The sequence below is a fragment of the Aspergillus viridinutans genome (assembly GCF_018404265.1).
Source record: "Aspergillus viridinutans IFM 47045 DNA, scaffold_2, whole genome shotgun sequence".
NCBI classification, from domain to species: domain Eukaryota; kingdom Fungi; phylum Ascomycota; class Eurotiomycetes; order Eurotiales; family Aspergillaceae; genus Aspergillus; species Aspergillus viridinutans.
The window spans coordinates 1,766,328-1,780,572 of NW_025091218.1; the positions used below are offsets into that span (position 1 = coordinate 1,766,328).

At 51.8% G+C, this 14,245-nt stretch overlaps 5 protein-coding genes across 5 annotated transcripts; 4 read left to right on the top strand and 1 right to left on the bottom strand.

The window, feature by feature from the left end:
- Positions 1–1,330: 1,330 nt before the first annotated feature.
- Aspvir_004189 (aromatic alcohol reductase) lies at positions 1,331–2,611 on the top strand (the record flags this gene model as incomplete). Its single annotated transcript, XM_043267420.1, has 4 exons — positions 1,331–1,417; positions 1,490–1,774; positions 1,847–2,173; positions 2,231–2,611. The coding sequence occupies 4 exons, from the start codon at positions 1,331–1,333 to the stop codon at positions 2,609–2,611; spliced, it is 1,080 nt and encodes a 359-aa protein (XP_043123355.1).
- Positions 2,612–3,302: 691 nt separating this feature from the next.
- Aspvir_004190 (putative amino acid permease) lies at positions 3,303–5,203 on the top strand (the record flags this gene model as incomplete). Its single annotated transcript, XM_043267421.1, has 5 exons — positions 3,303–3,435; positions 3,493–3,550; positions 3,604–3,610; positions 3,663–3,823; positions 3,886–5,203. 5 exons carry the CDS (start codon positions 3,303–3,305, stop codon positions 5,201–5,203), a joined length of 1,677 nt encoding a protein of 558 aa, XP_043123356.1.
- A 972-nt stretch (positions 5,204–6,175) lies between these two features.
- On the top strand, positions 6,176–10,132 carry Aspvir_004191 (RNA dependent RNA polymerase; the record flags this gene model as incomplete). Its single annotated transcript, XM_043267422.1, has 1 exon — positions 6,176–10,132. The coding sequence occupies one exon, from the start codon at positions 6,176–6,178 to the stop codon at positions 10,130–10,132; it is 3,957 nt and encodes a 1,318-aa protein (XP_043123357.1).
- A 1,049-nt stretch (positions 10,133–11,181) lies between these two features.
- Positions 11,182–12,702, top strand: Aspvir_004192 (putative clock controled protein (Ccg-8); the record flags this gene model as incomplete). The annotated part of the gene is made up of 1 exon (XM_043267423.1): positions 11,182–12,702. The coding sequence occupies one exon, from the start codon at positions 11,182–11,184 to the stop codon at positions 12,700–12,702; it is 1,521 nt and encodes a 506-aa protein (XP_043123358.1).
- A 460-nt stretch (positions 12,703–13,162) lies between these two features.
- On the bottom strand, positions 13,163–14,006 carry Aspvir_004193 (uncharacterized protein; the record flags this gene model as incomplete). Its single annotated transcript, XM_043267424.1, has 2 exons — positions 13,163–13,909; positions 13,956–14,006. The coding sequence occupies 2 exons, from the start codon at positions 14,004–14,006 to the stop codon at positions 13,163–13,165; spliced, it is 798 nt and encodes a 265-aa protein (XP_043123359.1).
- Positions 14,007–14,245: the final 239 nt, after the last annotated feature.

Below are 14,245 nucleotides of genomic sequence, written 5' to 3' on the forward strand. Positions count from 1 at the left end.
TTGCTCTTGAATCCTGCTCTGGAGGTAATAGCCTTTAATGCTAGGATAGGACCTTCAATGGCACAGTCTGCATTAAGTAGGTGGCAATTAATTACAGAGTACCCTAATCCGTTAGCCCTCATTTTGGGTGCTCGGAACGTGACTTTCTCCGTACTCCTTGCCTCGGACCATTTTTGGGGCTGTATCTGCCTCGAAAGGCACCAATTCATGTTAACCACGGGACCTGAAGCGTCAAGGTCCATTATTGCAGGTTGATGATGAACCAATGATGTACTACCAAGGTAACATAGTCATATGTCGTCACCAAGTCAAGGTTTTGAGGGCAATGTTCTTGGCTACTGCTGAAAAAGCGCCATGCAGATCCGAAGATCTGTGACGTGGGGGGTTAGTCATGAACCAAAGAATTAGGGAGCGATTACCACATAAAACAACCCCAACAAGAACAAGTCGCAGAGGGCTTGCAACATTAATGCAAAAAAGGAGGGGTTGAATGGGATTCTCCCCGCATTATTATCTGCAACAGTGATGTCCAATTACCCTGACGTGCATATTCAGGAGGGCAGAACGAGTCTGCCCTGTTATTGCGCAGTAAATAGCGGGCAAACGCACCATGGTCGTGCGATGAGATGATATCTACACCTAGATACCAAGTGGACTGGGTAACAGGCGGTAGATATGATTCCCAAACAGCAAATAGCGACTCCATCAAAACTGTCAATGGAAACGAAGTGTGTCAATAATGATGATGATGGGTCTTTGATGATAGATACTCTGCCAATGTCCGGGAAGCCGTGTGAGAATGACGTAGGGTCCATTTAGGTTCCATTCCCGAGCCACCGGCCCGTAGGAGTGAAGAATCGAAACGCCTTAAAAGATCCGGCCTTCCGAGCATCGTCAAAGATTTGAAGTCTGTAGTCATACATTTCTTTGAATACAACAATAGAATTCAAATCTTGTGGAATTCATGGGAAATCTTACCTGAAGAGACGTAGTTGATCGGTTCTCCTCATTGCAGCGGGCTGAATGACTGAAACCCCCCTTAGACAACGCATATCCATACAGCGCTCCTCTTTTTGGGAATTGAATATCCACCTTCGACCCACTACTGGCCACTCTGGGTTGGAAATTGTGGGTAGTAGTCATCCTTGGGTGGGACGCTGCCATTTTATAACGTCGACTGATCCTCGATCTGCTACAGTTGGAAACTCTTTATCTTCGTTTCCTTCTGCTTACGTGCTTCAAACCCTTCCACAGTCCACTTGCTTTGCCGCAAATCTTCCCAAAACACTCCGTTGCCACGAAGTTTCAAACCCCAAGAAACATTTCAATCATGTCGCGCACTAGAGTCTTGCTGGTTGGAGCAGCCGGTGAGACTGGCGGCTCAATCGCAAATGGACTCCTTGAGAACCCAATCTTTGTGAGTCTCCCGCTTGCTGAATTATTCTCGGGAAAGGATAGCACCGTATTCTGACTGCAATATCACTTACAGGAAGTCTATGCGCTTGTTCGTCCCCGATCGGTCCAAAAACCTGCCATTGTGTCCCTGCAAGAACGAGGTGTGAAAGTGCGCAGATGCGATCTGAGAGGCTCAGAGGAGTCACTCGCCGAAGCGCTTACAGATATCGATATTGTCATCAGCTGTGTCGGTCCCGCCGAACAACAAGACCAGATTCCTCTTGCAAAGGCTGCGAAAAAGGCTGGTGTCAAGCGATTTGTCCCATGCGGTTTTATCACAGTGGCTCCGCCCGGCGGCATCATGTGGTTGAGAGATGAGGTAAGCTGAACCATCCTGACTGTCTTCCTGTAAATTTTTGAAGATGTATTGACGTGTGGTTCTACTCTCCAGAAAGAGACTGTTTACAATCACATCAAACAACTCTGGCTTCCATACACCATTGTCGATGTTGGTTGGTGGTACCAGCTTTCGTACCCTAGACTCGAGTCCGGACGAGTAGACTATGCCATGACCACGGCAAACAACGAGATCGTGGGAGACGGCAACACTCGCACTGCCTTGACGGACCTGAGAGATATCGGACGCTACATCGCCAGAATTATCGTGGATGATCGGACATTGAACAAGATGGTTTTCGCGTACAACACAGTCGTGACCCAGAACCAGATTTACGATATGCTCGAAGAGATCGGCGAGGAGAAGATTCAAAGAAACTATGTAGGTGTTGTTGGTCATCTTGCACGGAATTTCTGTCTAACAGATTGTTTTCGACAGGTTTCGGAAGAGACTGTCTACACTCGAGTTCTTGCGGCCCGCCAGTCTAGCGAGACCTATCCCTTTGATCCAGTCAAGTTCATTCCTCGATACCTTGCCGAATACCAATTGTCTTGGGGTATTCGCGGCGACAACAACCCGGAATACGCAAAGTATCTGGGCTACCTGGACGCGAAGGAGCTCTATCCCGATTTCAGACCAACCGACTTCCGAGAGTATCTCGAGACGGTCGTTAGAGGCACCGCCAAGGGTATCTACACAGACCGTACCATCTCGAGAGCTCAGCAACGGGAATTCCCACGGACAGAGTCTAGTGACTCGCTGTACACTCGGATCTTCCCCAGGGCTGAGTCGAGCGATTCGCTATACATGAGCAGATAAGCGGTCCTTTCCATGTTGAACGAGTATCAGCAGCGACAGAAGGCGACGCTAGACGTGCCCTGTGAGCTGCGCCAAGTTTCATGTCTTTACGACTTTGCGTCGTCTGGGGCAGACTGGCTTTGCTCTGGTCCTGAGACTCGCCTCATTGTTTCTCCTCTTATGTGATTCACCCCTCGGTTTTTAGACTGTGCTGGCGTTTGACTTGTATTGATGTCTTTATTATCCTTTTGTCCCCTTTCTATTCTAGACGCTGGCTACAGGGGAAAGTCGGGAAACAAATCATTGATACCACCACCTCTACTTCATTACCGGGTCCAACAAATCATAGAACCGTGTTTTTTTTTTCTATGGCCAACCATCTTTAATCCTCCAGCGGACTCCTAGATTCCTTGCCAAAGCAAAACACTTCTGAGTACTTATTTTAGCAATCCATAATGCATTGACTATAGAATCACCAGCTCTGCGCAATCCCAGTCTCTAAGGCTAGCTGTTGAAATTCATCCGCAAGGCATCAGCACTGGGAAATGCAGTGTTTATCGTCCCTTCCATTTTTATTTTAGCTCTGTTCGCCTTCAACCCTTGAGAACTCGCAACACTCTCGGTTTTCCCAAATGCACTGTCAGTATGTATCTCGCTATTCTCTACTTCTCATTGAGATCAGACGGGGCCAAATGAAGGATGCCAGCCAGACATGTCTCAGGATAATGCACAACACTCGATCAGCAACCGAATCCGAAGTCTCCATGAAGCAGCACCAAGTGAGTCTGGCTCCACAAGGATACGAGTCTTTGGAGTCCTGATACCACGCCAAACTACGATGATAGGTTTGTCTTTCTCAAGGAGTTCGGAAGTCTTCGAAGCCTTTGCTCACAGACCTCTAGCGATCGGCGGAGCTATCAACACCGGATTGATGATTGGAGCCGGAAATGCACTTTCAAAGTAAGGCACAGCCAACATAGATCGCCCATGAGCTGCAGTTAACACTGTCGAAGGGCCGGGGTTAGTATTCGTTTTAGGCGAGATGATAGGTTCGCGATGCTGATCTGTCAAGCCTGCCGCGATTGTCATTTCTTACACGACTGTGGGTATAGTTGTCTACTTGACCCTGTGTGCGCTAGGAGAGGTTGCTGCTTGGTTTCCTGAGCCATCGACTGCTGTGGATCATGCCATTCGGTTCTGTGACCCTGCCGTTGGCTTTACACTGGGTTGGAGGTACGGCTTCCCCTCATGATCAGTCTAACTGAGCTGAGACGCTGATACAATCTTTCCAACAGCTACTGGCTCAAATACTTGGTTGTTACTCCCAACCAATTGACTGCGGCGGCGCTCGTGATATCATATTGGCTCGATGCAGAGGATGTAAACCCCGGGATTTGGGTTACTGTATTTCTCGTAGTCATCAGCTCTGTGAACTACTGGGCCGCTCACTTCATCGGACCATACGAGTTCGCTCTGTCATCTTTCAAAATCCTGGTCTTGTTTGCGCTTACAGTGCTCTCGGTGGTCATTGCACTTGGGGGCGGACCGGATCACGATAGAAGGGGTTTCAGATACTGGAGCGACCCAGGCGCCTTTGCTTCCTACGGCGAACATGCACTGGTGGGAAAGCTACAAGCCGTGTGCAAGACGATGCCGTCCACAATATTCGCGTACTTGGGTAGTGAGCTCCTTGGGATGACCATGCTGCAAACCGGGAACACACCCAAGGCTGCAGGGCGCGCCATCAAGCTCACATTCTATCGGATCTTAATTTTCAACATTGTCAGCGTAACGCTGCTCGGTATGCTCATTCCATACGACTCCGAAGACTTGGCCTTTGCGAGCAACGCCTCCAAGCCGACGACTGTCTCTGTCTTTGTGGTGGCAATCAGAATGGCCCATATACCGACCCTTCCAAGCATTCTAAATGCGTGTTTTCTGCTGTTTGTTCTATCAGCTGCTAACCAAGCCCTTCATATGGCGACCCAGACCATCCGCGGGCTGTCGCAGGAACAAAAAGCCCCCTCCTTCTTCTCAAGAACCGATAGTAGGGGAGTACCTGTCTATTCGTTGGGCACATGCGCCATTCTAGCATCATTGGCATATCTAAACATTTACAACGACTCCAAGGTTCTTTTCGGGTACTTTGTCAACATAATCACCATGTTCAGCCTTCTCACTTGGATCTCAATCCTGATCACGCATATTTCATTTGTGCGCGCGCGCAAGGCCCAGAAAGTCCCTGACTCGGCGCTGGCCTTCAGAGCTCCCTTCGGCGCTTGCGGGTCATGGGTCGCTCTGATGAGCTGCATTCTCCTTTCACTGATGAGAGGCTTGGATGTCGCAGAGCTAGCCACTCATCCAGAAGCATTCGACTATATGGCCTTGATTACATCTTATGTCGCTGTTCCTCTCTATCTGTTCCTTGTCATTGGATACAAGGTCGTGACCCGATGCAAGAGCGTCAAGCCCGCTGAGGCTGATCTCTGGACCGTTACAACAATTCGTGAGCGGCACGATACAAAGCCAAAGTCTCCAAAACGGGACGATCGGGCGTTGGCAGAGCAGGACCAATGGTTGTGGAATCGTTTCGTTGCAGCATGGTTGTTGTGATGTCGTTTTCGCTCATGACCATGTGCGCAATATGTAACTTTCGCTATTCATAGGACATTATTAAACGACCTTTTTTTCGCCTATACCTGATAATGACTGTCTTGGTTTCTCCCAGACTTCTCCCCTCCCTCGACAGTACGTGGCTCAGTCTCAGCCCGAGTGATCTGGCTTGGCGGTAACAACGTGCTCCACGTTGTTTGTTTACCCAGCAACGGCAACGGATGCATTACAACCACGAGGGTCTGTCTAGGACGGCTCAGAACAACATCGTGGTCCATATGAAGGACTCCCTAAGAGGATCCTCCTGAAGATAAGAAAAAGTAAAATTGACCACGTCATATCTCTGACATCTCATGATGGATCCGCAGCGGAAGGCGCCAATATCCGAGAATATGATTTGCTGGGAATGGAGAGAGGCCCCAATCTCTCGTGTGGATTATGGAAATGACGGACGCCGTCAACTCTCTTCATTCTTCTGCATGAACCAAGGAACAGACTGTTAGATAATTGAGTGATGATAATGATAGGTAAGTTTCTTAAAGTTTCCAAGGTACTTCGTACCGCCGTCAAGACGAAAAGAGTATGAGCTACTTGAGTACCTAGTACTTTTGTATCAGTCGATCTATTGTTCCCCTCACCCCCCATATTCGATTGGAATGGATCGAGCTGACAGCGTACTTTCTGCACTCTCTGCCCCTAGTTAGGTGTCTCAGTTGATTGACACTGCCTGTCACTTCTTGTTCTCTTGATGATGATCAATTCCATCGGGACCATACCGTTGTTTGTTTCGTCCATTCGGATACAGAGTATGGGACGATAATCTGCTTCCTTACCACTCTGTAAGCCTGGATCGATTGACAACTGCCTGCCGATAAAAGTACAGCCAAGGACAAGTCGAATTCTATCCATTGGCGAGCTCATATCAGCTTGGATGGATACCTTAGCTGTAGCTACCTCCTATCGGAAAAAGACATGGCCATCCCTCGCACTCCTGTCAAGAGCGGGCAAGAGCTATATCAATTGATCGAAACCCTCAACGAACAATTTCATCTTGAAATTCCCAATCCTCGAATCTATTCGCCGTCAGTTGGCCGCAATGAGCAGACTCCTCGATGGCGCACGTATAAAGGCCTCAAACGGCTCTACTTCAACCGCGAGGTTGACCTTGGCCGGATCTTGAACGATTTTGAGGAATGGGTCCATTCTCGCTCGACTTCGCATTTGGATACGCGCAGTGGCGTGGGCCGTATATCGCAGAGCCGTTCAGCCTTGTCAAGGAGAGACCAATTGGTGGTTGCGGATCCCACCGTCATTTCTACGCATGAGAAGGACGAGCGCCTTGCGTATCTGCTGAAGCTCGTGGATGACGAGATATACTTGCTGAGCAGAGGCTCGGTCCGCGCCTATGCAGATGGCAGTCGTATGGAAATCTCACCAAGCACGGTGTTCAGGCCGCTTAAGAGAAGAATTCCTGAAGAAGAGGAGGAGGATGACGAAGAGTATCACACCGCTCCCAACTCACCGGTGAAGAACCCCAACGCTCAAAAGCACGCCCCTGTGGATGGCGATGAGCTTGAGTCCCTTGCTATTGGCAGGGACAATTGGAACACTGGTTCCTCGCTAATGGTCAACGAGTCCGTTCATGTCTTTAAGACCCCTATGGTAGTGGATAGAGGGAAAGAAGCATCCCGATTTCTCGAAAAGCTTACCGCTCCAGACAATGTTCGGCGATACGACACGGCTCCTAGTGCGCATGCAGGGCTGAATTTTACCTTCTCCACTGTCGCCACGTCCTTTGGCCGTGAATCCCGGCGCCAGCTTGATACTTCCTTCACCTCGACGGTTACCGAAGCCACTGAGCCCATGTTAGACTCTAATTCTATGTACGAAGACTCAGTCGTGGGGCATTTGATCGGCCACGAGATGAACGTGACCATGGATGATGCAGGAACGGTGACTGAAATGCCTCCCGAAGACGCCCCTCATTCGATTGAGGGACGAATCAGGGAACAGCTCCTGCACAGTGGGCCGTTCTCACTAGAGCAACCCTTTCCAAAGTCGATTCCTCTGCGATATCGGTACGAGCTGGAACGGGTTGGTAGAGCATGGGATGTGCCTTTGGACCGCATGCTAGTTGGGAGCAGCATGTCCTTCAAGTCATACGGTGAGTTCTGGAAGTGGATTGAAGGCCATAATCAGCGATGTGGGAAGCCACTTCCAGAAAAGTCGACCAGCAAAGCATGGGAAGCGGCTACTGGTTCATTCAAGACGGATAAGCACTCGGAGGTCGTAATCCTTACAGGCGCCTTGGACTGGTGCAGTGAGTCGGAACCGGGCATCCTCAGATTCAGATTGAATCCCCTCAAGACGGAGCGAACCTGCCGGTTCCGCCGACGCTTTGGCTCCGATCGATTTCTCAGCTTGACAATGCCTGCGCCGGCCCGGCCACCGCGCCATCTACGCTTCAACTCGCATCCAACACTTTTGCGCGAGAGTCTAGCACTGTGGCTCACCCAGCATGTCCATCGATGCCTGGGTAGGACATGGCGGCCCTTCTACGTGGAAGAGGTCAAGACAAAGCGTAAAGTCAAGAAGACAGAGCCAAGGTTCAGAGTGGAGTTCTTTGCGATCGATGGTGTCGATTTTGTACACAGCCTGGGCACGATGCCATCCGTTGCTCCTCAGGGTCAAGAGAGCGATAGTCATACACCGATGAGTCTGGAAGCGCTGATGGACTGGCACATACCCCTGGAAGCCAATGTGAACCAGTCCAATTGCAAACTGTTTCAGCGGATCTCGCTAGGACTGTCCAAAACTTATGCTACAATTACCTTGAAGCCATGGCAGATCTTGCATCTCAAAGATGTACCGAACCGTCTAGTCATGAACGATGGCTGCGCTCTCATGTCTAGAGGTTTAGCTAATGCAATCTGCGATCAGTTAGGTATCACTGGAAACACCCCTAGCGCTTTTCAGGGAAGGATTGCGGGTGCTAAAGGGCTATGGATGGTGGACCGCCACAACTCTGACATTGCTGTAAGGGGTGATGATTTCTGGATTCAGATATCAGATTCCCAGTTGAAGATCCAGCCGCATCCACAAGCTTGGCGGGAACCGGTCGATGATGAGAAACTCGCATTTGAGGTGGTCAAATGGTCTAAACCCTTGCACCCGGTGGAACTGAACACCCAGTTGCTTGCCATTCTGGAGCACGGTGGACAGATCAGGGAGTATATTGCCGTGCTCACCCGAGCTGGCATTAGGGCGATTTCTCAAGACTTTGCCAGCGTGCTGGAGTCTAACAGTGCTGTGTTATGCCGTAGCCTTATCCAGAAGATCAAGCCTATGGCCGACGATGGCTCATCGGTGATGAGCCAGAGGATGAGACGCCTGGAGCAGTGGACTGCGAACGATGCGGAGGCCATCATCAGGCTTACCGAAGCTGGGTTCGCTCCACGGAGTTTCTACCCCTTACGCAAGCGGCTGGGAAGATGTCTGAGAGACTTGCTTGACAGATATGTGGATGAGTTGCATATCGAAGTCCCGCTTTCCACTTATGCCTTCTGCATTGCAGACCCGTACGGAGTTCTGAAAGAGCACGAGGTACATTTTGGGTTTTCGAACAACTGGCGCGATGCCCGGGGGCAATTCGAGGACAATCTCCTTGACGGCATGGACGTTCTGGTCGGTCGTCTCCCTGCTCACGTGGCCTCCGATATCCAGCGTCGACGGGCCGTGTGGAAACCGGAGCTTCGGCACTTCAAGGATGTCATCGTCTTTCCCACTACGGGTGACGTTCCACTGGCACATATGCTGTCTGGTGGTGACTACGATGGAGATACACCGTGGATATGCTGGGACCAGAACATTGTGCAGCGCTTTCAGAATTCCGACCTGCCTACGAAGGAGTTCCCGCCGGAGCATTTTGGACTCACCAAACATTCGGTGCCCATGAGGGACATACAGTCGACGGACGAGTTTCTTCAGAGTGCCTTTACCTTTAACCTGACGACCTCGAATCTAGGCCGATGCACCGTTGAGCATGAGAAGGTGGCATACGACGAGTCGATTGACTCGGCCAAAGCCAAGGAGCTGGCCTGTCTGCTCAGCCATCTGGTCGACGGCCGCAAAGGAGGGGTGCACCTGTCAGAGCAGGCCTGGCAGCAATACCGGAAGAAGATCAGCCCCAAGGCTCGAGAGGTTCCCGCGTATAAGAACGCGGGACGCAAACACAAGAAAACCAACATCATAGACTACCTCAAATTCGAGGTAGCCCGTAAGGAGCGACATGCAGCGCTGGAAGATCTGCAGCGAGCGTTTCCGGAGAATGACAGTGTGTACGATCGAGATGAGGATCTCGTCCGTCCGTGGAACGAGGCCCAGCGGGAAGCAGAGATCGAGAAGCAAGGGGAAAGCGAGCACGGGCAGCTCCGTGCTGCGCTCAAGTATGCCCAGCGGGAGGTTGAAAGACTCTACAGCCAATGGATCAGCTCTATTTCAGGGGAGAACTCCTTCTCGCCCCTTGCGCGCGAGGCGGCAGAGGAAGCGCGGCAGATCCCTCCACCGTCCCTTGGGGACCATCCGATGATCCATATGTGGCGACATAGCAAGGATGAATGGCTTCGGCTGTTGGCCTCGTACACGTACCGGAAGCATAGCCATGCCAGTTTCACAATCCATGCCTTTGGCGAGATCCTCTGCCAGATCAAGGCAGGCAACTTGCCGTCCCGGTCGGTGACCAATGAAATTCTGGCTTGCTACCGGGTCAATCACAAGGCGATCAGCCAGCTTACGGCGAAGGATGCTGTTGATGAGGAGTCCGATGATGAAGACGAATATGAAGGAGAAGATGCTGTGGAAGCGATGCTGTATGGGATGATGCCTGGTGCATATGAGGACGCCGAGGAGGACGGGATTTCTGTGGAGTGATCGACTACATTTACGTACTTTGTCTAGTCCGTAGGATATATGTGTACACAACTTTGGATTCTCTCCAGACTCTCCAGACTCGCTTGGTAGGTAATATCTACTTAGGTATTCCAAACACTTGATGCCTCGATCCTTGTCGCCTTGGGGAATACAATCACGTGGCACAATACCGCAGAAGGCGGTCAGGCGGCATTGACAGCACCATCACATGTCACGGCAGGCTCCAGAAACGGGAACCGTTGAGAATCAGAAGCCAAAGTGCAAAAGTGCTGGGGTACAGCAAGCGAGACAAGGGGCAAACGCTCAATCCTAGGGAGTCAATAATACCGACAATACCAGCATGTGATGACCATGCCGATGGACTTGTTAAGATCCATCAATCACAGCGAGACTGTCGTCGAGGGATCCGTTTTGGGGGGGTCGATGATGATCATGAACCATGCAAGAAGTGAAGATTGTGGAGAGGGGATGTTCCCGTTCACATTCAGCCTATTTCGGATGACATGGGCTCCTGTCACTACGACTAGATAGATGGTGAAGCCGAAGCAATTATTGTGTGGTAGTAGGATGATATATCTAGGAGTTAGAATAATAATAATATTTTGCAAGAGAGTAAATTCGGGCCCAGTTTCCTCCTCAGGATACCCATCCTGACCGGACACTCTCCGTTGGGCGTCTTCCTTCGACTGTTTCTCTTTTCCTTTCACGTGAAAGCTTGGATCCTGATCAATCACTCGACGCCATCACCGCCCACGCTGAATCCTCATTTCCCACTTCCCACTTCATGCTGCTGCTGCTGGCCATTATTATCTCCCATTTTAACTATTAGGAGCGTCTGTGGTCGTCAATCACATACCTATCTAGGACGAACGCCACCGCTGGTTCAGTTTACGACATACATAGTTGCAGTGACTGTGTTGGGTGCAAACTCGATACGGGGGACCGACTCCGGAGGACCCAAGTAGGGCTATCTAGGACTAATTCTGATCCAGGATACCCTGGTCTTCCGTTGGAATCATAAAATAACACCAGCAAACAGCGCTATTCTCATGGAAGCCCGTCTCGTATCATCTGGCCGAGACGCCGCTACCTCCACCACCACGACGCAAACGCCCTCCTCTTCATCCGCCTCCTCCCCCTTCTCCGCCCCTGCTACGGCTTTCTCCTCTTTTCAGCATGTTCCATCCTCCATGATGGATGTCGATAACCATTCCGTGGCCGACGAGCGCTCTCGTCGGGCCACCAGTGTTCTCTCCATGGATGATATAGAGGCGGCTCAGGCGCTTGAGGGGCTCCGTGCGGGTAATATCTCCTCGCCTCTTGGCTGTCAATGGCAGGCTGACAGAACCATTGATTGCTTTGCAGATTATGGACATCCATCCCCTCGAACTTCAACGCAAAACAATCCCTCCAATGCCCCGTCCGACTCCAAGCCCCAGCCTGAACCCCTCCTGTCCCTACTTACCTCTACCCATCCGCTGATCTCCTCGGCGATCAACGGGTCTATGTCCGCATATACCTCGTCCAAATCATACTCGCCGCGTTTCAAGTCTGGCGCCGAGTTTATCGAGCGCAACATCGGCTCCCCTGTTGCCAATACCGTTGGGACCGTAGGTCGCAAGACCGGTGTTGAGAGCGGTCTCCGTTGGGCACTGCAGCGGCGCGAATCCAACTCCACGGACCCAGCGCAGAAGAGACGGAAAGTAAGTGCCGAGAAGCAGCAGTTGCCAGACGTGGACGTGGAGAAAGGACTCGCAGATGAGAACGACACCATGGACTCCCAGCGCATGCGCAGCTCCTCGGACCTGTCGCACTCCGAGCCTCTTCCGCCATATGACGACAACAAGTCGCCGAACTATGAGGAAATCGGCCGGCCGTCATCTCGCCAGAGCCCGGCCACCTGGCAGAGCCGGCTGGTGATTTCCACGTCCGGCCTGGGCGTCGCCATGAGCGAGGAGTCCCTGCGCAGTTTGCAATACTGCCTGACCTGGCTGCGGTGGGCCAACGGCCGGCTGGGCAAGGCCATCATCGCTCTTCAGGGCGCGATCAAGGAATGGGATAGCGCCAGGCGGGAGAACGGCGAGGGCGACGCTTCGTTGCTGTCGCAGCGTATTCAGGCCGTCAAAGAGGATGTCCTCTCGACCTTGAAACAGGTCGTCGATGTCGTCTCCAAGTATGCCGGCGGAGCTCTACCGGAGAACGCGCGCCACCTGGTCCGTCGCCATCTTACTTCCCTGCCGCACCGGTTCCAGGTCGCCTCGACGTCCCAGCCTCCTCCCGACTCACCGGCGTCCAACTCCGACGCGACGCTCGGCGCTCACCGTATTTTGGTGCTGGCGCAGGAGGGTTTGGACATGATGGCGCAGGTCAGCGGTGTGGTCAATGATACTCTTGTTAGTGCTGAGCATTGGTGCCAAAGACTGGGCAAGAAGCGCCCAGACGGGGACAGCAAGCAGCCGGAGGGTATGCAACCGACCGAGTCCTGTCGGGAGCAGTACCCGGTGGATGTCAAGCAGCCGATCCGTGAGGAATCTCAGGATGTTGCGATGACGGGAACAGAGGAGGTGTAACGAGCTGACTGAAGCGCATTGTGCCTACAGCAGGTACTGTCCATGGACAGCGCTTGGGGCATCAGAATGTGCCCGGGAACGATTTCACTACTGTGGGTAGTGTCAGAAACACTACCCGCGTCTCTCTTTGAGCTGGATTCTCCTTTCCTTTGCAGTATACCTTTTTGACTTCTTGTGACACTTTGACGATTCAAGACTTTTCTCCCCGTATATCTGGTTTTTCATTGGTCGATTGATATCCGCATAGGCACGAAAGACTTGGCGTTGTTTTTGGTTTCTCAGCCGTGATTCAGTCTCTTTCCAGTCTCTTTCCTTACCCTGGTCCCGGCATGCAGCTGGCATGTCATTCGTTCGATTCATCCCGTTTTGCCTTTTACCTCGATTGCAAGTGCTCTTGTACGTAGGCGATGTTTCCTAAAAGCGTTTCAATGACAGCATGTTGGACAGAATCTCGTCTTATTCAAGTTATGTCCCGCTGATCAAACGTACCGCCCTCGACCTCGACCTCGCGGATGAAAGTCTTATATCCCTCCCGCGAACAGTGCAACCTCACTTTGATTGTCCTGGCCGCCGCGGCCCTTTGCCTTCGCCTCTCCTCGACAATTGCCGCCCACTTGAGGCGCACCTCGTCCACCCGCTGCCGCCGCGCCATCCACCTCCGCCTCCACAGCGCCATCTGATACATCGACAGATGCGGATTCTCGTTCGGCGGCCGCACCCCTCTCTTCCCTCCTCCCCTCGTACATCCTTTCCCTGGGTACTCCGCACCCGCAAGCACATCATCCACCAACGCGACCCTCCACCTCCACCGCCGCATCTCATGCACCTCCTCGACATCCCGACACAGCGTCAACACCCCCCGCCGCGAGAGATAATGCACATGAATATGGAAATCAAGCATGTACCGCGCGAACAGCGCCCCGTCTTCGTCCCCTCTGCCCGCTTCCCGCTCCGCCAATTCTCCCAAAGCAGTACTGTAGCTTTCGTGCTGCGCTGGCGTCATCAGCCTTTGATACCCCGGTACCTGCGGCTCTGGCGGTATCGTTCGCGGGGATACGCCGTCTATCTCTGCTGTCTGCGGATGCAGGAAGGGCGGGTCGCGGCGGGGATTGTAGAGGCCTGTGGCGAGGGCTGTGAATAGGGATGGGCGGGGGAGCTGGGCGAGTTTGCAGGTTGTGCAGTGGAGGGCTTCGTCGAGGGAGGAGTTCTATGAACCTTAGTTTAGCATCCTCATTTGTTTTGGCTAGATGTACTTGCCATTTCTTGTTCTTCGGGGTCTGGACGTGCCATTTTGAGAGTAGCATTCATTCGCTGTATATGTATGTTCAATGATCTACGGTATTTCAGAGGAGTTGATTTAGGATCCATCTTATATGCGATGCACAACGAGAATAACAAGAAATGTGACTCCATCACTTGATTTGAATCATTTGAAACAGGCTTGTCCTGCATAGTCATGAGTTTAGACTGCGTATACATTCTTGGTTTCTTGTACTGGCAAGTCAGTTGATCTATGGGGTTGATTCTGTCACATGCCCATGCC